The sequence below is a fragment of the Oncorhynchus mykiss genome, chromosome 6, assembly GCF_013265735.2.
Source record: "Oncorhynchus mykiss isolate Arlee chromosome 6, USDA_OmykA_1.1, whole genome shotgun sequence".
Taxonomy (NCBI): Eukaryota; Metazoa; Chordata; class Actinopteri; order Salmoniformes; family Salmonidae; genus Oncorhynchus; species Oncorhynchus mykiss.
This window is the reverse complement of record NC_048570.1, coordinates 72,679,285-72,703,645: the sequence shown is the minus strand read 5'-3', so window position 1 is coordinate 72,703,645 and position 24,361 is coordinate 72,679,285. Positions and strand designations below refer to the sequence as shown.

Sequence of the window (24,361 nt, the reverse complement as noted above, 5' to 3'; positions counted from 1 at the left end):
TTGCCCCAATACCAATCTGCATGGGGGAATAAGCTAATGTAGACCTATAAAGTGCAGTTTTCTAAAATGTTATGTACATTTTACAGTAAATTAATTGTTGGTGACCAGTGCCATTTACTGTACTGTAGATTGCAAATAATGACTACAGAACCATAACAGATTTAGATCGCTTACAGTAGATATTCCTACACATTTCAGCCAGACTTGCTGGTAACATTTCTTCCACTTTCATAGCCCTGAGACACAATTCCTGCTTGTTATACACCATCAAAGAAGGTAGAGGTCATTTCACGAGCCATTTACACACCATACTCTCCTATTCCCCTAGAACAGAGTGAATAATATAGCTATTGCAATTCCCCTTGAGAATGTAATTTTTCAACATATGAAATGTCAGAGTAAATAAGCTAATTGATCACTATGAAGGCAATTTAAGTCTTATGAAAGTGAAATGTATGGCACTGCCTGTGACAGTAGGCCTACGATAAATTGGATCTAGATTGATATGATGAAATTGATCTAAATGATGGTGGGGCATCTACATCCCCTCTGGTCTGTGTGTGTTTGACAGGCCTTGGCAGTAGATTCTCACCCTCCAGGCACTCACTTCTTTTGTAATCAATGCCCTGATTTGGTTGAGTGCCTCGATCTCCCCATCTCTCATCTCTCCCTCTTCCCCTCCCTTCCCTTCTTCCCATTTCTTATCGGTTTACCCTGTTCCTTGACTCCACCTGTATTAGCCATATTCTCCTGTGCAGCATACAAAGTACATAATAATAACATATTAGATAATAATAATTAATCATATCAATAATAATCATAGTACAAACATAACATCTCCTTTTTGTAATTGTATTACATTCTATGAAATGTAGTATACATTAAATGCATGCCGGCTTGCAGCTGCTCCATCTACTGGACAGATGCTAACACAGTCATAACCACATAACAACGGAAGGTGTAAATAATGTGTCCTCTATACACAGTGTCTCTGCTTGCTTGTCTGCTTGCTTGTTTTCAAATGGGATCTGAGTGGTATCCATGGGAGTGGAGAAAGACAAACACTGCAGGTTGGAAATGGATCTCCTCCAAATGAGATATTGCCAAGAAAGCAACAGGACACAAGAATAGCCATGCCCATGTGAACTAGAGAATCTGGCTATTGGATGGACACATGACAATGGTTCCTTAGGAATGAGTCAGGCCGACAGAGACGGCGAGATACTGAGATAGATTAATTTGGTGAAGCAAATGCATCAAACAATCCCTCCATTGTTTCCTTGGTTACCACAGTAGGGGAAATCTTCAGATTTCCTTGAGACTTGTTACGGTAGAATGAGGACAAACCACACACCAAAGGCTGTCACACAAATAGAGAGAAAGAATCATAAGACAACACGGGTAGCACAATCCCATTCATTTTTTTCAGACAGCAATATATACGAGAGGAATACATTTTTTCTGTTCTTATTTTACCTCAAATGAATAATACAATAGCTGTCAGCCTGTTTTACACCTTCAGTGCACATCCATATTCACAACTCCAAACTGATAACCCAACACCCACCATATCTACAGGGGAGGGAAGAGGGGTGGTGACATAAAAGTGCTTGGACGTGCATTTGTCCTCCTGAAAAGAGGGAATAATGGTCCAGGGAAGAACCAGCACAATATAGAATCTAGGTTACTATAATACAGGGTCATACAGGGTCTACAAATGTACCTTTCAGTAATGATAATGGCGATGGGCTTGCACAAATGTCAAGGGTGAGTTTTTATCTTTTTGATTTGATGACTTGACTCTGGCTGAGTGCTGTGAGTGAATTGCCACTCTCAGAACCGTGGGGTGTATTCATTACGCAGATTCTGTTGCAAAATGTTTTGTCTGTTGCAAAATGTTTTCTAACAGAAACCGTTTACTTCAAACAGAAAACATTTTGCCCACGAAAGTGAGAGTTTCTATCAGACAAATTCAGGCAGGTCCCTGAACTGACATCTAGTTACAAAATGGTGCCAACATGGTGGCTGGGGAACTAATTGTGTTTGGTGTGTAGTCACCAATGTCACCAACCAGTGACGTTTTCTGCAGGCAATGTTGACTCTTTCAAGGCCCACAGCTTGAGTACATCGTTTCCAACATCTGCCAACATCTAATGTTATCTTTGTTAATCCTGAATAGTGAATACACCTCAGATCAGATCTTAGTATCACTGTGATGAAATACTCAATGCATTCTTGGAAGAAGAATGCAATTCTAAAGCTTCTTTATGGATGAAGAGGGAAACACCATTTGGAAAGAGGTACAGAAGCTGTGCAAAACAACCACAACAGAAAATAGCATCAATACAGACAGAAGATATTACAGTACAGTCATGTTTGACAGATTTATATATCATGATTGCATCATCTTAGTAAAAACAATAAAGATAATTCCATTACTAAACCTTGATAAAGCACAACTAAAAGTACACTTGAATTGATATTGAATTATTATCATATAGTTATAAATCAGACCTAAATGTAAATATTTACTGTAATTAATCTCAGGTAGGGGATATAATAAATGATGACCTATCAGAACACCCTCAACAGGTGCAGAGAACAAACTTTGGTCTAGAACACACACACCGTTCTGTCTCTCTCTGACTAACTCCTTAGGGCTTAGGCTAATGTGGGCTGTGTCTGAAAGGAAAGTGACAGATTACCTGGCTCCAATGTGGGCTGTGTGTGAGAGTGCAAGACTAGTTGTTCTGTTGAGGCAGGAAGCTGAGAAGGAACTCTCCCACTCCCAGGAAGTAGACCACCTGTGCGATGCCAAAGAGGGGAGCAATGACCAGAGCACGGCAGTACGCCCCCTTCAGGAAAGCAGAGGGACCCTCTTGGCGCAGAATCTTCCTGTTAAACAAGAGGGTCGTGATATAGGGGTGTATCTACAGTACCAGTCAAAAGTTTGGATACACCTACTCATTCAAGGGTTTTCTTTATTTTTACTATTTTCTTAATTGTAAAATAATAGTGAAGACATCAAAACTATGAAATATCACATATAATCATGTAGTATCCAGAAAAGTGTTAAACAAATGAAAATATATTTTATATTTGAGATTCTTCAAAGTTGCCACCTTTTGCCTTTATGACAGCTTTGCACACGCTTGGCATTCTCTCAACCAGCTTCAACCTGGAATGCTTTTTTGAAGGAGTTCCCACATATACTGTGCACCTGTTGGTTGCTTTTCCTTCACTCTGCAGTCAAACTCATTCCAAACCATCTCAATTGGGTTGAGGTCAGGCAAAGGGAGGCTACTTTGAAGAATCAAATATATAAAACATATTTTAATTTGTTTAACACTTTTTTGTTTATTACATGATTCTATAGGTATCACGTTTCAGGTAAGACCCAGATGCAGACAATGTCGAAGTAACAACAGTTTATTATTTCGAACAGGGGCAGGCAAAAGGCAGGTCAAGGGCAGGCAGAGGTCAGTAATCCAGATAGGTGGGGCAAAGGTACAGAATGGCAGGCAGGCTCAGGGTCAGAGCAGCGGGAAAACTAGGAAACACCGGGAAAACTAGGAAACACCGGGAAAACTAGGAAACACCGGGAAAATTAGGGAACAGGAACAATCGAGAGACAGGCTCCGAAAGAAAAACGCTGGTAGGCTTGACGAAACAAAAAGAACTGGCAACAAATACACAGAGAACACAGGGGATAAATACACCGGGGATAATGGGGAAGATGGGTGACACCTGGAGGGGGTGGAGACAATCACAAAAACAGTGTTATTTCATAGTTTTGATGTCTTCACCATTATTCTATAATGTAGAAAATAGTAAAAAATTAAGAAAAAACCTTGAATGAGTAGGTGTATCCAAACTTTTGACTGGTACTGTATAGTCTAGCGTAAAAGGCTTTCTCCGTTTATTTCATAGTACCAGTAGATGTTGTAATGTTCTACCATCAGATAATATGGATATAATCGATCAGAAAAGGCCTGTCAAAACCAGGAGGGAAGCAGTGGAAGAGTTAGAGTGAGAAGGAGAGGTTACCTGATGCATTCTGTCACTCCGTTGTAGGTGTCCTCCTGACTTCCCCGTGTCATGGTCTGAATTCTGGTCTTAATCACTATGACACACATACTGTATCAATAGGCTTACAGGGCACATGGCAGGCATAATCAAATCACATTTTATTTGTCACATGCGCTGAATACAACAGGTAGACCTTACCGTGAAATGCTTACTTACTAGCCCTTAACCAACAATGCAGTTTTAAGAAAAATAAGACTTAGGGCCTTTCTTTGACACTGACTGGTACATAGGTCCTGGATGACAGGAAGCTTGGCCCCAGTGATGTACTGGGCCGTACGCACTAGCCTCTGTAGCCCCTTGCAATCGGAGGCCGAGTAGTTGCCATACCAGGCGGTGATGTAACCAGTCAAGATGCTCTCGATGGTGCAGCTGTAGAACTTTTTGAGGATCTGAGGACCCATGCCAAATCTTTGGGGGAATAGGCATTGTCCTGCCCTCTTCACGGCTGTCTTGGTGTGTTTGGACCATGATAGTGTGTTGGTGATGTGGACACCATGGAACTTGAAACTCTCAGTCTGCTCCAGTACAGCCCCGTCGATGAGAATGGGGAAATGCTCGACCCTCCTTTTCCTGCTCGACCCTCCTTTTCCTTGTTGCCCTGGCACCACACTTTCAGGTCTCTGACCTCCTCCCTATAGGCTGTCTCATCGTTGTCGGTGATCAGGCCTACCACCGCTGTGTCGTCTGAAAACTTAATGATTGTGTTGGAGTCGTGCATGGCCACACAGTCATGAGCAGGGAGTACAGGAGGGGACTAAGTATATGCCCCGTGTTAAGGATCAGCATGGCAGATGTGTTGTTGCCTACCCTTACCACCTGGGGGCGGCTAGTGAGGAAGTCCAGGATCCAGTTGTAGTTGAGATGTTTAGTCCCAGGGTCCTTAGCTTAGTGATGAGCTTTGAGGGCACTATGGTGTTGAACGCTGAGCTGTAGTCAATGAACAGCATTCTGGGGCGGCAGGGTAGCCTAGTGGTTAGAGCGTTGGACTAGTAACCGGAAGGTTGCGAGTTCAAACCCCCGAGCTGACATGGTACAAATCTGTCGTTCTGCCCCTGAACAGGCAGTTAACCCACTGTTCCCAGGCCGTCATTGAAAATAAGAATTTGTTCTTAACTGACTTGCCTGGTTAAATAAAGGTAAAAAAAAAAAAAAAAAAAAAAAAAAAAACAGCATTCTCACGTAATTTTCATTTTGTACAGGATGGAAAGGGCAGTGTTGAGTGCAGTAGAAATTGTATCATCTGTGGATATGTTGGGGCGGTATGCAAATTGTAGTGGATCTGGGGTTTCTGAGCTGATGGTGTTGATGTGAGCCATGACCAGCCTTTCAAAGCACTTCATGGCTACAGACGTGAGTGCTACGGGTCGGTAATCGTTTAGGCAGGTTACCTTGGTGTTCTTTCGCACAGGCACTATGGTGGTCTGCTTGAAACATGTAGGTATTACAGACTCGGCCAGGGACAGGTTGAAAATATCAGTGAAGGCACTTGCCAGTTGGTCAGTGCATGCCCGGAGTACACGTCCTGGTAACCATCTGGCCCTGTGGCCTTGTGAATGTTTACCTGTTTAAAGATCCTACTCATGGGCCTCCCGAGTGGCACAGTGGTCTAAGGCACTGCATCGCAGTGCTAGAGTCATCATTACGGACCCATGTTCAATCCCGGGCTGTATTAGACCTGGCCATGCTCTTCCCAAAGGGCGGTGCACAATTGGCGAGGTTTCCTCCAACACATTGGTGCGGATGGCTTCCGGTTTAAGTGGGTGGGTGTTAAGAAGCACGGTTTGGTGGGTCATGTTTCAAAGGATGCATGACTCGACCTTCACCTCCCGAGCCAGTAGGGGAGTTGCACCGAAGAGACAAGATCGAAATGGGGGACAAAAAGGGGGTAAACATTTTTTTTAAAAGGTCTTAGTCACATCGACTGCTGGTGCTCTCATCTATGCTTGCTTGCCTTAGTCTCGCTCCTTGAAAGCGGCAGCCCTACCCTTTAGCTCAGTGCGGATGTTGCCTGCAATCCATGGCTTCTGGTTGGGGCATGTACGTAATATTCCTCAATGAAACTGGATGAGTCCCGGAACATATTCCAGTCTTTGCTAGCAAAATAGTCCTGTAGCTTAGCATCTGTGTCATCTGACCACCTCTGTATTGAGAGAGTCACTGGTACTTCCTGCTTTAGTTTTTGCTTGTAAGCAGGAATCAGGAGGATAGAATTATAGTCAGATTTGCCAAATGGAGGATGAGGGAGAGCTCTGTATGCGTCTTTGTGTTTGGAGTAAAGGTAGTCTAGAGTTTTCTCCCCTCTTTTTGCACATGTAACAGGTCAAACGGATTTTAGTTTCTCTACATTAAAGTCCCCGGTCACTAGGAGCACCGCCTCTGGATGAGCATTTTCTTGTTTGCTTATGGCTTTATACGGCTCATTGAGTGCGGTCTTAGTGCCAGCATCGGTTTGTGGTGGTAAATAGACAGCTACGAAAAATATAGATGAAAACTCTCTTGGAAAATAGTGGGGTCTACAGCTTATCATGAGATACTCTACCTCAGGTGAGCAAAACCTTGAGACTTCCTTAATATTTGATTTTGTGCACCAGCTGTTATTGACAAATAGACACAGACCTCCACCCCTTGTCAGCTGTTCTGTCTTGCCGATGCACGGAAAAACCACACAACTGTATACACACTCATACCTGTATACACACACACGACTGTCCTTACCATCCACAGGATTAACTGCCACAGCAGCTGTACTGCCAGCGATGCAGCCTGATGCAAAGGACACATAAAAGGGAGCGGGGCCATCAGCCCCACGGCCACCAAGACTGTTCAGATTGGCAAACAGGGGGAAGTAGATTATGGAGAATGGCACGTCCCTAAGAGAACAGAAGAATGGGCCATCAAATGTGAATCATCTTTATTTGTGTGTGTTCTTGCAAGGTTTCCATTATGTCTTCTTGCAGATGTACCTCAGGAGTGTGGCCCCCAGGCCCTTGTAGAGCCCTGCAATGCCCTGGCTCCTCAGCAGCTCCCGGGTGAGCTGCATTGCTGTATGGGACCTCAACTCCACTGGGCCCCCAGGGGCCCTAACTGCAGCCTGGGACATCAGCTTCCTCTGAGCCTCTACATGTGTCATAACACACACAACATCGTCAGGATCATCAGTGTGACATCATCAGTCAAGTAATAAAATAAGTATTTTACATTGATACAATAACAATGCTGGTTGTTACGGGTTCTAACTGATCAGATCTCTGTGATCTGTTTGTGTTTGTTTGGCTGACAAGATATTGGTTAGTCATGAAACAGTGACTGGGAACAGGGGAACATACAACCTCCTCTCTCCTTCTTCTACCCATCTCTCACCTATCCGCCCTGCATCCTGTAACTGAATCTTTAGCATCTCCATGGGAGTGGTGATGATGACCTGCACCAAGAGATGGAGAGACAAAGAGATGGAGACACAGAGAGATGGAGAGACAGAGAGATGGAGACACAGAGAGATGGAGAGGCAAAGAGATGGAGACAGAGAGATGGATAGACAGAGAGATTGAGAGACAAAGAGATGGAGAGACAGAGAGATGGAGAGACAAAGAGATGGAGACAGAGAGATGGAGAGAGAGAGATGGAGAGACAGAGATGGAGAGACAGAGAGATGGAGAGACAGAGAGATGGAGACACGGAGAGATGGAGAGACAGAGAGATGGAGAGACAGAGATGGAGACACGGAGAGATGGAGAGACAGAGAGATGGAGAGACAGAGAGATGGAGAGACAGAGAGATGGAGAGACAGAGAGATGGAGACACAGAGAGATGGAGAGACAGAGATGGAGACACGGAGAGATGGAGAGACAGAGAGATGGAGAGACAGAGAGATGGAGAGACAGAGATGGAGACACGGAGAGATGGAGAGACAGAGAGATGGAGAGACAGAGAGATGGAGAGACAGAGAGATGGAGACACAGAGAGATGGAGAGACAGAGATGGAGACACGGAGAGATGGAGAGACAGAGAGATGGAGAGACAGAGAGATGGAGAGACAGAGAGATGGAGACACGGAGAGATGGAGAGACAGAGAGATGGAGAGACAGAGAGATGGAGAGACAGAGAGATGGAGAGACAGAGAGATGGAGAGACAGAGAGATGGAGAGACAGAGAGATGGAGAGACAGAGAGATGGAGACACAGAGAGATGGAGAGACAGAGATGGAGACACGGAGAGATGGAGAGACAGAGAGATGGAGAGACAGAGAGATGGAGAGACAGAGAGATGGAGAGACAGAGAGATGGAGAGACAGAGAGATGGAGAGACAGAGAGATGGAGAGACAGAGATGGAGAGACAGAGAGATGGAGAGACAGAGAGATGGAGAGACAGAGAGATGGAGAGACAGAGATGGAGAGACAGAGAGATGGAGAGACAGAGAGATGGAGAGACAGAGAGATGGAGAGACAGAGAGATGGAGAGACAGAGATGGAGAGACAGAGAGATGGAGAGATGGAGAGACAAAGAGATGGAGAGACAGAGATGGAGACACGGAGAGATGGAGAGACAGAGAGATGGAGAGACAGTGTGACTGTGTTTCAGAAGAGTTCAAATACCCAGGCAGACACACAACTATTGTGCATAATTACTGTTGAGCCACAAGATGGTAGTAGAAAGCTGTCTGAGGCTGATACCCAAACTGATCTTACCTGACATGTACCAGCACCACAACCCGCCAGCATCTCCCTCAGCAGGCTAAGCTTCTGACTGAGAGAGAGAACAAATGTCATAATTATTTTGGTTCAATGACTTTGCTCATTTCCCTGGATGTTCTGGTGTTATCTCAAGTGATTTCCATACATTAAACAAAAGGCATACAACATAAAACTCTCTGTTTCTATACACATAGGCCATGACCATAAACATGCATAATACAATAAACATACCAAACATAACATACACATAAAGAAACATACATAAAGACACACACACACACACACACAAATACATACATACATACATGCACACACACACGCACTCACACAGTCTTAGAAACATGTTAATAATTCACCAGTTCACTAGCGCAGGTCACTCAATAATTTATCAGCCATGTTGTTGGTCCCCATGGAAATGTTGAGGGATGCTAAAGATAGCCCAGGTATGTCATGCGGATAATGCTGCAGGGGCCTGTGGGATTGGTCTTATCAACCATGATGTGTGTTTACAAAATATTTATACTTCTACGTATTACCACTAGATCCCAGCACATAGTGAGATATTATTACAATCCTATTTGTGATATGTATATCAAATCCAAACAAGAAGTTAGTTAAAGCTGATATAGTATATAATACATCTTTCAAGTACATCTATTCAAAGAGATCAGAGTGGGAAAGAGGTTGGTGTACCAGTCAGTTACGACTGGTGTAGGATTGTATTTGACAGGTAGGTGTTTGAAAGACGCCTCTGAGCACTACTCACCCATCCTTGGACAGGTGCTGTCTAAAGAAGTCATTGGCAGCTAGTTTGATGGCCTTCTCTGGAGTGACCAGAGTCAGGTTCACAGCAGCACCTAATGGTTAAAGAAATAGAGATACACAGAATCATAAACAAAGAACATGCTCAAACCTGTGTGCACACACGCACACACACACGCATGCACACACACACACACAATTTTGTCCTACCTCTGTACATGCCAAAGTACCCCTCTGATTGGATGGTCTTGATAAGGCAATCTGACCTGTGTTGTGAACACAAAGGATTACTGTGCAAAGGACTCAGAGAATCAACCAGAGGTAAGCAGATACTACAAGCAAACTGCAAGTTTGTTTTAGATTTTTTACTTTTTTTGACTGGTTAAAAGAGTGTGTTGAACAACATTGTACATACATGCTGGTATAGAGACGGGAACCATTTTGCTGGTTCTGGAGACGGGTCTTGGCTAGGTCAATAGGAAATACACATGTCACACCAATCAGTCCAGCAATTCCCCCGTTGATCAATTTGGCAGGTAAACTGAGAGGGAGAGAAAGAGAGAAGAGTGAGAAGGGTTCAAAAAGGTGACAATAACCAATCAATAAAAAAAAGTTAAAAACAAGAATGAGAGAGCTGGAAAATGGTGGAGGATTACTTCAAGACTCAAAATGGAACATTAATTAAAAAATGTGATAAAATATTCTCAGATTCATCTGTTTCCATCAATATCCTTATCCGCACTTACCTGATCTGCTTGTCAGCCATCTATCTGAGACACAGTTACCTTGGCAGTTTCTCTGTCTGTGTATCTGTAAACGTGATCTGCAAGGAAAACAATGGATTAGTGGAAGATGGATGGATAATACCTCAGTCAACCAGCCAATGTTCAACTGTCAGTTTCAGTCAGCTGTGGAGGAGAACTGGAAAAGAACAGAGTACAAATCCATATCAGAACAGTAGTCTGACACTCAGTTAAAGCTTTGAGAAACATCTGTGCGTGGAAAGTACCTGGCTTATCCCTGGGCATAATAGCATTTACCTCAATGTTGTGTTGGCTGGCTACCTGAAATGAAGAGTGTTCATTCATTGAGCCATGCTTTCAGAAGAATATGACTGTACAGCCACCCTCCTTCTGGACCAATCACATCAATCCTTCCCCTCCACTCCTCTCTCAACCCTAATTCTATCCCAAACTCTTCTATTTCCTCTACTCCTACTCCTCCCAGATCTCTCCTGATTTGTGTGTGTGCATTGTATTTGAATGGAGCAAGAGAAAGCAGAGAAAGAGAGAGGGAGATGGGACATCCAATACTGTGATTAGAAATATGGGTGTTTTTCTGTTTGAGGTATATTCTGTCAGCTCACAGCACTCCTTCTCTCTTTGCAGGCATGTAACAATATATCTTTGACCGAATATTTTGCTTTGTTGTCTTTATAAAAGGATCTACTGTGTGTGTGTGTGTGTGTGTGTGTGTGTGTGTGTGTGTGTGTGTGTGTGTGTGTGTGTGTGTGTGTGTGTGTGTGTGTGTGTGTGTGTGTGTGTGTGTGTGTGTGCGTGCGTGTGGGTGTGGGTGTGTGGGGAGGGGGGGACCTTGGTCATAGAATAGTACCTAAGAGAAGGCACAGGAGTGGTCTGTCTACTCAATGTCTGCTTTTCATTTATATGTACAGTATGAGCTCATGTATTTTTCATTGCCAGGAATGGATTACATGTGGTAATGGAGAGACTTACCACATCTAGTTTGTTAATACATCATGAATAAATACTTCCACGTAGCACTAAGCCCATTCCACCACCTACCTGCCTTGCACATTCAGATTTGAGTGTTATGATTGTCAGGTAAACCTGACTTAACATAATTCACCCCCGTTAACTACACATCATTGCTCACCCGGTTAACCTTCCACATAAATGTATACACAGATCGGGTATTCAATACATGATGCTTATGTTTTCCTTGCTGCATTTCAGGGCTCATCACATCGATGCTGAGTGCAACTGCTGAGGCTACTTATTTCCACTTGGTGAAGCAGAACCCTGTTGCTACCCATTTCACATCTCAGGTAGTTAATAATGATATAGCAAAATCTATGATATTTGAAATTGCAAAATCTATTGCTATTGACCTCACTTTGAGCCCTAAAGTTCATATTTTCAAATTAAGAGTGCCAAAAAAGAGAAAATCTAGGAAAGCAAAATCACTCAAATACCTGAGTTACAATTCCTCTGTGTTACAATTTCTTAGCTCATCTCTCTGTCTCTCTCTGTCTCTCTTTTTCTCTCTCTCTCTGTCTGTCTGTCGGTCTGACTCACTCACTCACTCACTCACTCACTCACTCACTCACTCACTCACTCACTCACTCACTCTGTTCAAAGTCTGTTCCAAGAAGCTGGTACAGTACTTTGAACCATACTCTCATTGGTTGCTTGTGTGGAGGTGTGGTCAGGCTCATCAAAACATTGTATGTCTGTGCATATTTTACAGTACGCCTGTAATTCTGCATTCTGTAATAATGAGTGGTTATGTTCAAAAGCCTAGCTGTATGCTAATTTTATGCATGTTATCTATCTGTGTCAACTTATACATAGCCTACTGGTCTCACCTCCGGTCTCAATAGAGTTGCATAGTATGTTGAATTGAATCCTCATTCAAACTGTCATGTTCCATTGATTAACAGCAGGGGCATCCATCCTCTCCTCTTTGGCCTCTCTCCCCATGCTTCTCTTGTGATGTCACAACAAGGATAGCCTGGCACCAGCTTTGTTCCAGAGCATGTCTCTATTTTCACAAAGATTTCATCAGTGACCCTCAATGATTAACAAATACACTGACATGGACATGGCAGATACCAATATTATAATTGTAATTTATCATGAACTGACCTACCACTTTTTATCCTCCTGGACCAGCTGTTCAAGCCTATATGGTACCTGCAGGCCTCCTTACTTCCCCTGCACCACTAATAACAGGATTCCCTGCTATATCGTTACACTAAACAAATTGGCTTGGTGGATCGGTGGTCAGTTAAACCAGCATCTATTGGTTGTAAGTGAGAAGGGGAGGACACAGTGTGTGTTGTGTTGGAGAGAGGGAGCTTAGGGATGGGCAGAGAAAAATAATTGTTGTTGCACCCTCAAAGTTCACATCACCTCGTCATCTGCAATAATCTTAGCCTCTTGTCTCCTATGTTTTTCTCAGCTTCTTCTACGTATCCTATGTTTTTCTCAGCTTCTTCTATGTCTACCCTATGAAAAACATGTACTATGTACGGCTACCCCACTGTCCAAAAGTTCCTCTTTCTAGTTGTAAAGGGCTGACCGGTTGCCAGTTGAAGACTGGGAAAATGTCAACACCAGATCATTTGAGTGTACATTTCAGGATTTCAACATTTCTTTCCAACCTTCCCAGTCATATCATACTGAATACAGAAAGACATTCGGTCTCTGGTTGTGTAATCACTTTATTTTTGCAACACTTTTGAAATACATTGTATACTATGTTTCAGTACCATGTACCTGTCTATTAGCAGAAATCATTTTTGAGAATATGACATTTTTACCAAAAGCAGTAATTAAGTGCAATATGTTTGTTTGGAATTTGGTCCTTCAGTTTGGCTAGTAACCTCCTTTTTGTAGGTTCAGTAGTTCTTGGGGAGTCCTTGGGGTCTGAATCGGTTGGGGTCCCCTCCATTACGTCCCCAGTGGTTAGCCTTCTGGTCAGCTGCTGAGTCCTCGTGTCCTCGACCATTGGAACCCTGAATCATCTCCCGGCCATTACTGAGAGAGGAGAAATATTACATAAGTAACTCGCCAACCACAGTAAACCAATCATGGTAAAATTGTCTTTCTGACCAGACATTTTTTATTTTTTTTACAAAAAGTGGCATAAAGATCTAATTAGAGAAAGGGGAATGTTTTTATGAGATAATTTGATGACCAACTGAACCACATTATAAGCATCACACAGATATTTGAGAATCACCCACCTGATGACTGTTGCTGCCCACCTGCCCCCTGGTCCTCTCCTGGCAGCATCATAGTTGCCCCGAGCGTGAAAGTACTTGTCTGAGTTTTTCCAGTTGGCGTCCTTCATGTCGCCATATGCACGCCACATGTCTTTAGCACCTGCAGGGTCAGGAGGACACAGATGTTGAGTTTGACACTTTCAATGAACTTTACAACTTTTCAAACCACTAGCCTCAAGAAATAACAATGACTTTAAAGGAGTCCTCAAATACAGTACATGTCGCTCTTGATAGATTTGTTGCTACTGGTTTCTGTATCTATTTCTGTCAACAATGAAGAAACAATGATTAAAGTGTATAAACGGACCTTGAGCAGCTTCACCAGGGAAGCGGTACCACTGAGCTTGAGCTCCTACAACGAGGGTCAGAACAAGTCCAGCTAGAAGCAGCTTCATACTTGCAGATGCGACAAACTGAAGGAAACACGAGGGTGAGAGAGAGCATAGGCCACTATATGAATTGCTAACATATTTACAGATAATTTATTAAACTTAAACTCAGACTGCCTCATATAAGAGAGTTATCGCTTACCTTCTAGCTCCTTAGTTAGTTAGTCAGTCAGGCAGTTTGAACTCCCTTGTGTTTTGTGTTGGTTTGTGGTCTGCAGCTTGTTCTTATATTCCACTCAGACCAGGGAGGAGTTCTGTTTTTCCAAAAGCTGGAATTCCCTAACTTCGTCCTCCCAAGCTATTACGATCAGAAGTGTATGCCCGGGAACACAAGATGAGACATTTCCAGGTCATGACAAGATGAATTAGAGGACGTGCTCTGAAGCCTTGGGCAATAAGGAGGATACTCCTCAATTGTGTAACTAGGCCTACAGCTTAAAAAAACAAGGCATCAAAATGTGACGTGTCTGTATTAATAAGACTAATGGGGGAGCAGTTTGTTTTTCTGCTTTTAATGTCGTAATTGTCATGATGGTTGAGGTTCCAAAAGTTTGCCTCTCACCTAATATGAGAGAATGAATCCTTATGATATGATTCATTATAGACTACTATAATAGGGTAGAATACAGGTATTTAATAGACATAGACATTACAGGCAATTTGCATGTCCACATCTTACAGTTGGCACCTTTATCTTACGGGTTACACAATTACTGCTCCCCCTCACACCTATGCTGCTGTTCATTGATTATTGATTTCCATTACCATTAGTATCTATGCTTGTGCTCTTAGCTCCAGCAGTGCAGTAATATCTAACAATTTACAACAATACACACAGATCTAAAAGTAAAAGAATGGAATTAAGAAATATATAAATTTTACAAGCAATGTCAGAGACTGAAGTATATATATATATATATATATATATATATATATATATATATATATATATATATATACTGTGTATATATATATATATATATGATGGGATGTATAGATGTTATGGACGGTATGTGGATAGAATATTTAGGGTATCTGTAGAATACGTAGGATAGAATAGTATATATACAGCAATAGTTGAATGAGATGGCATTAATAATGCAATATATACTGTACATATGAAATTAGTAAAACAGTATTTCAACGTTATTAAAGTGACCAGTGTTCCATTATTAAAGTAATCAGTGATTCCATGTCTATGTGCATAGGTTAGCAGCCTCTAAGGTGTAGGGTTGAGTAACCGAGTGGTAGCCGGCAAGTGACAATGACTAATTTCAGGGAAGGGTACTGCATGGAGGCTGGCAAGTGATGGCTATTTCACAGTGTGATGGCCTTGAGATAGAAGCTGTTTTTCAGTCTCTCGGTCCCAGCTTTGATGCACCTGTACTGACCTTGCCTTCTGGATGATAGCAAGGTGAACAGGCTGTGGCTCGGGTGGTTGATGACCTTTGACATCGGGTGCTCTAGGTGTCCTGACATCGGGTACTCTAGGTGTCCTGGAGGGCAGGCATTGTGTCCCCCCCCCGGTGATGCATTGGGTGATGCATTGGGCAGACCATAGCACCCTCTGGAGAGCTCTGCGGGTGGTGCAGTTGCCGTACCAGGGAGTGATACAGCCCAACAGGATGCTCTCAATGGTGCATCTGTAAAAGTTTGTGTGGGTCTTAGGGGCCAAGCCGGGGAACTTGAAGCTTTTCACCTTCTCCACTGCGGCCCCGTCGATGTGGATTGGGGCGTGTTTCCTCTGCTGTCGACATGTACAGTACCTTCAGAAAGTATCCACATCCAGTGACTTTTTCCACATGTTGTTGTGTTACAGCCTGAATTTAAAATGTTTTAATTGAGATGTTGTCTCACTGGCCTAGACACATTACCCCATAATGTCAAAGTGGAATTTTGGTTTTAGAAACGTTTACAAATGAATAAAAATTTAAATCAGAAATCAGAAATCTTGAGTCAATAAGAATTCAATCCATTTGTTATGGCAAGCCTAAATGTGTTCAGGAGTAAAACTGTGCTTAACAAGTCACATAAGTTCCATGGACTCACTCTGTGTGCAATAGCACTGTTTAACATGATTTTTGACTACTTAATCTCTGGACCATACACATACAATTATCTGTAAGGTTTCTTAGTCAAGCAGTGAATTTCAAACAAAGATTAACAAAGACCAGGGAGGTTTTCCAATGCCTCACAAAGAAGACATTAGGGGCATACTGCAACAACAACAAAAAATATATGGACAGTTTAAAGTACATAGGCCTCTTAGCATCTCGTGAGGCCTACCAGTTTCTGGATATAATCCATGTCTGGCGTCTTGAGAATGGCTAACTGACACTGCCTCTTTTTTTATTTTTCGTGGTATCCATTTTCGTGGTATTAATTAGGGATTGGTATCAATCCCCAATTTCGTGGTAATTGTTTAGTAGCTACTATTTTGTCTCATCGCTACAACTCCCGCACTGGCTTGGGAGAGACGAAGGCTGAAAGTCATGCGTCCTCCGATACACAACCCAATCACTGCTTCTTAACACAGCGCGCATCCAACCCGGAAGCCAGCCGCATCAATGTGTCGGAGGAAACACCGTGCACCTGGCAACCCTGAGCCCGGTCCGCCACAGGAGTCGCTGGTGCGCGATGAGACAAGGATATCACTACCGGCCAACCCCTCCCTAACCCGGACGACGCTAGGCCAAATGTGCGTCGCCCCACGGACCTCCCGGTCGCGGCCGATTACGACAGAGCCTGGGCGCCCAGAGTCTCTGGTGGCACAGCTGGCGCTGTAGTACAGCACCTTTAACCACTGCGCCACCCGGGAAGCCCCTAACACTGCCTCTTCTAGTCAGCAACAACACATCAGAAAACAAATTATAGATTTTAATGCTTTACTGTACTGACCTATTTAGCTTTAGTCCTCAATTGCATATCATTGTATTTTGGTGTAAAACACTGTCTCAGGCGCTGCTCCAGAATCTCCCATAGGTGTTCAATTGGGTTGAGATCTAGTCACTGAAATAGCCATGGCATATGGTTTACATCATTTTCATGCTCAGCCAACCAGATCAGTGACCACCCCTTCCCTGTGGACGGGGGCATTGTCATCCTGCGGGGCAAAGCCATGATAGCCAAAATAATGACCTGCCCAGCATTTTTATACATGACCCTAAGCATGATGGGACGTTAACTGCTTAATTAACTCAGGAACCCCACCTGTGTGGAAGCACCTGCTTTCAAAATACTTTGTATCCCTCCTTTACTCAAGTGTTTCCTTTATTTTGGCAAATACCTGTACTTAAAACAGTACCTTCGTGTAGTGTTACCAAATTATCCAATTTTGAAAGGGAACAAAAAAAACAAAACAAATATGTTTTTAACTAGTTTTAAACTTTTATGGCCAGTGCCATCATGATGACGTCATGTCGGTTGCATAATGACATGTCAGTATGGAGACAGCACAGCAAGGTTATGTGTTTCTATATTTGTTTTAATTTCTGTTTGTTTTGTACATCCGTATTAGTTTCTATTTAGTTTAAGTTGTATGAAAATATATATATTTCATTTTTATATGATTTAGGTTCAGTTTTAGTGTTAAGAAGATAAAGCATTTGTGGGAGGCTAGAAGAAATATGGGTTGTAGAGTTTTTGTGTGTTTTTTGGGATGTCACAACTGGGGGGCAGTAATATATAAGGTGATGGGTCAGGTCATAGTTTAGCCCTTCTCATGACTCCAATTTTACATTGGTGTCACATATACTCCCTCTCTGGCCTCTAGGTCATCAGGCTGCTGAGTGTCCCGCACACCTGTCACCATTGTCTCGCGCACCTGCGCCTCATGACACTCACCTGGACTCCATCACCTCCTTGATTATCTTCCCTGTATCTGTCACTCCCCTTGGTTCTTTCCTCAGGTGTTATTGACTCTGTTTTCATGTTGGTGTGTTAAGTGTTCATTGTTTTATTTATTAAAACACTCACTCCCTGAACTTGTCATAACAAGGGGGCAGTAATATATAAGGTGATGAGTCAGGTCATAGGCTAGGTTTGCCCTTCTCATGACTCCAATTTTACATTTTTTGCAAAGTTGCAGAGAAGAAGCCATATTCTCAGACTGGCCAATAAAAAGAAAAGATGAAGATGTGCAAAAGAACACAGACACTGGATGGAGGTACTCTGCCTAGAAGGCCAGCATCCCGGAGTCGCCTCTTCACTGTTGAAGTTGAGACTGGTGTTTTTGCGGGTACTATTTAATGAAGCTGCCAGTTGAGGACTTGTGAGGTGTCTGTTTTTCAAACTAGACACTCTAATGTATCCCGCACATCTGTCACTATCGTCTCGCGCACCTGCGCCTCATGACATTCACCTGGACTCCATCACCTCCTTGATTATCTTCCCTACATCTGTCACTCCCCTTGGTTCTTTCCCCAGGTGTTATTGACTCTGTTTTCATGTCTGTGTGTTGCGTGGTCATTGTTCCTTTTATTTATTAAATCACTCATTCATTGAACTTGCTTAATGACTCTCAGCACACTCGTAACAATTGGAGTCATTCCATGTCCCTTTTTATTAGCTGAAGTTATTTAGTCTAGTATGAAACCCTCTATCTAGAAATAATTTTATCCCTGATTGCAATATGGTTTTGGAAACCTTGAATACTCAACTTATCCATAAATAACTTTACAAATACAAAAGATAAATTTACTATTTTACCACAGATCTCCACTGAGGTGTTCTGTGTAACAGCTTCAAGCCAACGTTTTTTTGTTGTTCCCTCCTGAGTTTCCATTAGTTCAGGAAGTGCAATGCAAAACACATCTCTTGAAATCTGTGTATTTTTTGTATTTGTAAAATCATTTTGGGGTGATATGAAAATAGAATTCCTGAGGTTTCCTAAACTGTATTGTGATTATTAACAGTTACACAAAACATTGACCCGCTGTTATTGTTCAAATGAGAACCAATGGCTGGATGGCCTTGGGTTCTCAAGAGCTAAAGTTAGGTTAGGTTTAAATTATGAAGTCAATCTCAATCTGACTCAATCTCAACCCCCCCCCCCCCAAATGAGAACCAATGGCTGGATGGCCTTGGGTTCTCAAGAGCTAAAGTTAGGTTAGGTTTAAATTATGAAGTCAATCTCAATCTGACTCAATCTCAACTCCCCCCCCCCCCCCTTAGCTAGTGAAAGTGATACTTAAACTACACATTTTTTTAGCTCCTGGATGCATTTACCTGCCAGATTCAGCAGCTTGAAACCCTCCCAAAAGCTTGAAAACCACATGAGACATTTGCCCAAAGTTTGGAAAAAAACACTAAAACCAAACATAATTCATATGGACATATTACCAGTAATGTTTTGTTGGTGGTGAAAGCCAGCTGAGATGCCAGATGCCATTCCTGACTAATAGAAACAGTTCTGACTGGAAATTAAACTTCGGAATTTCCTCAGCATCACATCCTGCTTTTGACAGTGTTACTATGGTCCTGTCCAAAACAAACAGTAGCCCCAAATAGACAGTTGACATGATGAAATATCGACAGAGATGGGTGTGTTTTCCCCAATCTTATCAGGGCATGTGTAACAGTATAGACTTAAGTCCGTCCCCTCGCCCCGACCTGGGCGCGAACCAGGGACACTCTGCACACATCAAATCAAATCAAATAAAATAAAATTTTATTTGTCACATACACATGGTTAGCAGATGTTAATGCGAGTGTAGCGAAATGCTTGTGCTTCTAGTTCCGACAATGCAGTAATAACAAGTAATCTAACTAACAATTCCAAAAACTACTGTCTTGTACACAGTGTAAGGGGATAAAGAATATGTACATAAGGATATATGAATGAGTGATGGTACAGAGCAGCATAGGCAAGATACAGTAGATGGTATCGGGTACAGTATGTACAAATGAGATGAGTATGTAAACAAAGTGGCATAGTATAGTATAAAGTGGCTAGTGATACATGTATTACATAAGGATACCGTCGATGATATAGAGTACAGTATATACATATGCATATGAGATGAATAATGTAGGGTAAGTAACATTTATATAAGGTAGCATTGTTTAAAGTGGCTAGTGATATATTTACATCATTTCCCATCAATTCCCATTATTAAAGTGGCTGGAGTTGAGTCAGTGTCAGTGTGTTGGCAGCAGCCACTCAGTGTTAGTGGTGGCTGTTTAACAGTCTGATGGCCTTGAGATAGAAGCTGTTTTTCAGTCTCTCGGTCCCAGCTTTGATGCACCTGTACTGACCTCGCCTTCTGGATGATAGCGGGGTGAACAGGCAGTGGCTCGGGTGGTTGATGTCCTTGATGATCTTTATGGCCTTCCTGTGACCTTCCACATCAAGAGTGTGGCCTTCCACATCAAGAGTCACCCTCGAAGCATCGTTACATCACTCCACAAAAATTGCAAGGGGAACCACTACTTCAAGGTCTCAGAGCAAGTGACGTCACCGATTGAAACGCCACTAGCGCGCACCACCGCTAACTAGCTAGCCATTTCACATCGGGTACACATGGATATTAAATCTATCATTAGATTGTTTCATTTCAGAGAGACTATCATGTTGTTGCAAAATGTCATATATCCACCTCACTCACAGAGAAAACAGTAGCACTGCAAGGTTTTACAGTCAAATGTGACAAATATATATATATATTTGACCTGTACAAATGATACATTGGTGATCATAGATATAGAACCCTAGATGGGATGATGTCATATACCCCCCCCCCCCCCCCCCCCCCCCACTGTACACTAAGGGCAGGATTACTTTTAAATTCAGAAAGGATTTTTTGCGAAAAATAAATCTTTGACACTTTGCTGTTTTCTCAGTGACATTAAAATCAGCCTTGAAAAAAGGAGCAAATTTAAGGTGGTTCCACACGAGCAAGTCTGACTACAAGTCAGAGACCAGTATGACGACACACCAAATGTGTTTGATGCATCGTGGGAAAAGAGCAGGAATAGGCTTTTTTAGGCTACAGTTTGAAGTGATTGTGTTAGCTGTGTTGTTGGCTAGCTCCTCTGAATATCCAGTGCCCAGACGAGAGAGCTATGCCAGGGGAAATTGCGCATCATTTGCTTGTTGTTATGGACGTATCCAAATAAATGTCACTAGAAAACAGCTTAAACAAACGCAAATGCAGCTAGTTTGCTTTTATTCTGGCTGCACTGTTTGATGTGACTGTAAATTAGCTAGCTAGAAAGCAAGGGATAAGAATGTTGCCAGTTCATACTAAATGTTCCATTTCCATACTAACAACTAGGTCCGTCCATAGATACAAAAAAAAGACAACGACGGAGTCGGACCCATAGAACGAACGAGCAGCCGGCTTGGGGAGCAACCTTAGATTTGTGTTGGGATATGTAATTTTCATATGTGTAAACATACTGAATTATAATTGGATGCATTTTACCGCCGTATCATACTGTGCTATTATTGGTTAAGACCACCCAGATGGTTAGGTCATGGTCAGTTGATCATGGTTGGAGATACATGAACATGCAAGTTGTAGCTAGCTAATAAAGAGATACATTAGGAAATATCCTGTGGTACTGCATTATATTATTTTGTACAAAGCATGCAAAATAAGACATGGTGTCAGAGTAAAAGGTCTTAAAGCATGTTTAGACATGGACCTCATCAAGCTAGTTTTATCAGTGACAGCACCAGTAGAGACAGACAATGTACTGGAGGAGTTTGCTGATGTTTTTACAGGAATAGGATTATTCCCATGAGAATGTACCATTCACCTTGACCCAGACGCAACCCCTGTGGTCTGCCCACGAGAAAGATTTCCCTTGCTCTCCATGCCCATCTGAAGAAAGAGTTGGAGAGCATGGAGCAATCTGACATAGTCACCAAGGTTACAGAACCGACTGACTGGGTAAATGCGTTAGTGGTGGTAGAGAAACCACGCACAGGCAAGCTCCAAGTATGTCTCGACCCAAGAAACTTGAACAAGGCTATCAAACGCCCCCATTATCCTTTACCGACGCTAGATGGCATCACACACAAGCTAGCGGGAGCACACTACTTCAGTGTCATGGATGCTAGATCAGGCTACTGGGCTTTCAAGCTCACAGAAGAGTCATCTAAGCTCACAACATTCAACACACCGTTTGGACGCTACTGGTTCCGTCGCCTGCCTTTGAGATTATCTCAGCCCAAGACGAGTTTCAGCGAAAGATTGACGAAGTGTACGAAGGCCTCAACGGAGTTGTGGCAATTGTGGACAACATCCTTGTCTATGGTCGAACCAAAGAGGAGCACAACTGAAACCTCAGTGCGATGCTGCAAAGGTCCCGCGAGAGAGGAGTCCGGCTCAACCCAGAGAAGAGCACAGTCGGCGCTACAGAGGTCAGCTACTTCAGAGATCTTCTCACAGCGACTGGAATCAAGCCAGATCCACAGAAGATCTTAGCCATAAAGGAAATGGAGCCACCAAAGAACTGTGCAGAGCTGGAAACAGTGCTTGGCATGGTTAACTACTTAGCCAAGTTCGCACCCAGCCTCTCCAATGCTAATGCACCCCTGCGTCAACTGCTAAAGAGGTCCAGTGGGTTTCTCTGGGACAAGCAACACGACATTGCTTTCCAGAATGTGAAAGACTTGATCACGAGAGAACCAGGACCAATCCTTGCCTACTACGACCCCAACAAAGAGCTCAGACTCCAAGTGGACACGTTGATGTATGGACTAGGTGCAGTGCTACTGCAAGAAGGAAAGCCCATCGGCTACGCTTCCAAATCTCTCACGGACTGTGAAATCAACTACGCTCAAATCGAAAAGTATCTCTACGCCATTCTGTTCGGATGTAAACGTTTCCATCAGTACGTATATGGACGACAAGTCATTGTGGAATCCGACCACAAACCCCTTGAGTCAATCATGAGGACACTACAAGACGTAAGCCCCGCCAAGGCTATAGAGAATGATCCTTCGACTACGGAAATACGACTTCACAATCACTCACCGTCCAGGCAAAGACATCCCTGTCGCAGACACACTCTCCAGGAAGTTTCTTACCTATAAGGACAGCAGCCTCAGTGAAGGCATGGACATGCAAGTGCACACTGTGTACAGCAACTTACCAGTTAGTGACACAAAACTGAAGGAGATCCAAGCAGAAACAGAAAAGGACTCACAACTCGCACAGCTGAGGAAAGTCATACAGGATGGATGGCCTGAGGAGAGGAGAAAATGCCCTCAGAGCATCTCAGAATTCTGGAACCATCGTGATGAACTATCACAGATCAATGGAATAATTTTCAAGGGAGAGAAAATCATTATTCCTACCAGTCTCAGAGAAGAGATTTTGACAAAGAGCCATGCCGGACACATGTGCATGGAAAAGTGCAAACGGAGAGCACGGGACATTTTGTATTGGCCCGGAATGTGCAAACAAATAGAGGACATTGTTGGTAAATGTGCCATATGTCTTGAACAACACCCCTCAAACACCAAAGAGATAATATTACCTCACTGTATCCCAGACTGACCCTGGCAGGTCGTGGCAACCGATCTGTTCACCTGGAACAACGAGGACTACATCGTAACAGTGGACTACTACAGCAGATACTTCGAACTCGACAAGCTTCACAGCACCACATCTGCAGCTGTGATACACAAGCTGAAAGCAGCCTTTGCCAGGCATGGTATTGTAGAGACTTTAATATCTGACAATGGGCCCTGTTACAAAATCAAATGAGTTTGAATCCTTCACAAAAGCATGGAAGTTCACACGTCACCACAAGCCCACATTACCCTCAAAGTAATGACCTTGCTGAAAAATCTGTGCAGATTGCTAAATCACTCATGGACAAAGCAAAAGCAGACGAGAGAGACCCCTACCTCAGTCTCCTTGAATACCACAACACTCCAGTTGACAACTTCAAATCACCAGCCCAGCTGTTGATGAGCCGCAGACTTCGCTCAATCCTTCCCAGCACCAACCAGCAGCTGCAACCTGAGGTCAGCTACAAGGAAATGCATGAAAAACGTGCACAGAGACAACAACAACAAAAGCGATACTATGACAGGTCAGCTAGACCACTGTCACCACTGATCGACGGAGAGTCAGTTAGAATCCAGGAGCATGGCCTCTGGAAGCCAGCAGTCGTCATCCAGCCAGCTGACACTGAATGTTCATATCATGTCCGCGCCGCAGAAGGAGCGGTGTACCGCCGCAATCGTCATCACCTATTGAACACAATAGAACAAGACACCGATGAGATTAACTTTTCCACTGAAAGAGAGCGTGATGGACTAAACACACACACAACATACACCATACTTACCTGCAACACCACAAGAACTGTTGACTGACACAGAAGCATGCTCAGCATCATATCGCACAAGGTCAGGAAGAGAGGTCAAGCCCAGAGCTGTCCT

The 24,361-nt window shown here is 43.1% G+C and overlaps 2 protein-coding genes across 5 annotated transcripts; both read right to left on the bottom strand.

Annotated features, from left to right (window-relative positions):
* Positions 1-1,402: 1,402 nt before the first annotated feature.
* Positions 1,403-11,858, bottom strand: LOC110526530 (mitochondrial glutamate carrier 1). 4 transcript variants are annotated; one of them, XM_036980916.1, is made up of 11 exons: positions 11,756-11,858; positions 10,290-10,366; positions 9,959-10,084; positions 9,754-9,809; positions 9,548-9,638; positions 8,776-8,833; positions 7,450-7,510; positions 7,053-7,206; positions 6,805-6,959; positions 4,048-4,123; positions 1,403-2,895 (listed from the first exon to the last, which is right to left on the bottom strand). In XM_036980916.1, exons 2-11 carry the CDS (start codon positions 10,307-10,309, stop codon positions 2,742-2,744), a joined length of 951 nt encoding a protein of 316 aa, XP_036836811.1. In that variant the 5' UTR covers positions 10,310-10,366; positions 11,756-11,858; the 3' UTR covers positions 1,403-2,741. The 4 variants fall into 4 exon arrangements, with proteins under 4 accessions (XP_036836811.1, XP_036836808.1, XP_036836810.1 ...); XM_036980913.1 differs by lacking the exon at positions 11,756-11,858 and adding an exon at positions 10,584-10,724; XM_036980915.1 differs by lacking the exon at positions 11,756-11,858 and adding an exon at positions 10,584-10,721 and having other exon boundaries at positions 10,290-10,464.
* A 1,130-nt stretch (positions 11,859-12,988) lies between these two features.
* Positions 12,989-14,303, bottom strand: LOC118964931 (serum amyloid A-5 protein-like). Its single transcript, XM_036980911.1, has 4 exons — positions 14,102-14,303; positions 13,878-13,983; positions 13,532-13,670; positions 12,989-13,322 (listed from the first exon to the last, which is right to left on the bottom strand). The coding sequence occupies exons 2-4, from the start codon at positions 13,963-13,965 to the stop codon at positions 13,184-13,186; spliced, it is 366 nt and encodes a 121-aa protein (XP_036836806.1). The 5' UTR covers positions 13,966-13,983; positions 14,102-14,303; the 3' UTR covers positions 12,989-13,183.
* Positions 14,304-24,361: the final 10,058 nt, after the last annotated feature.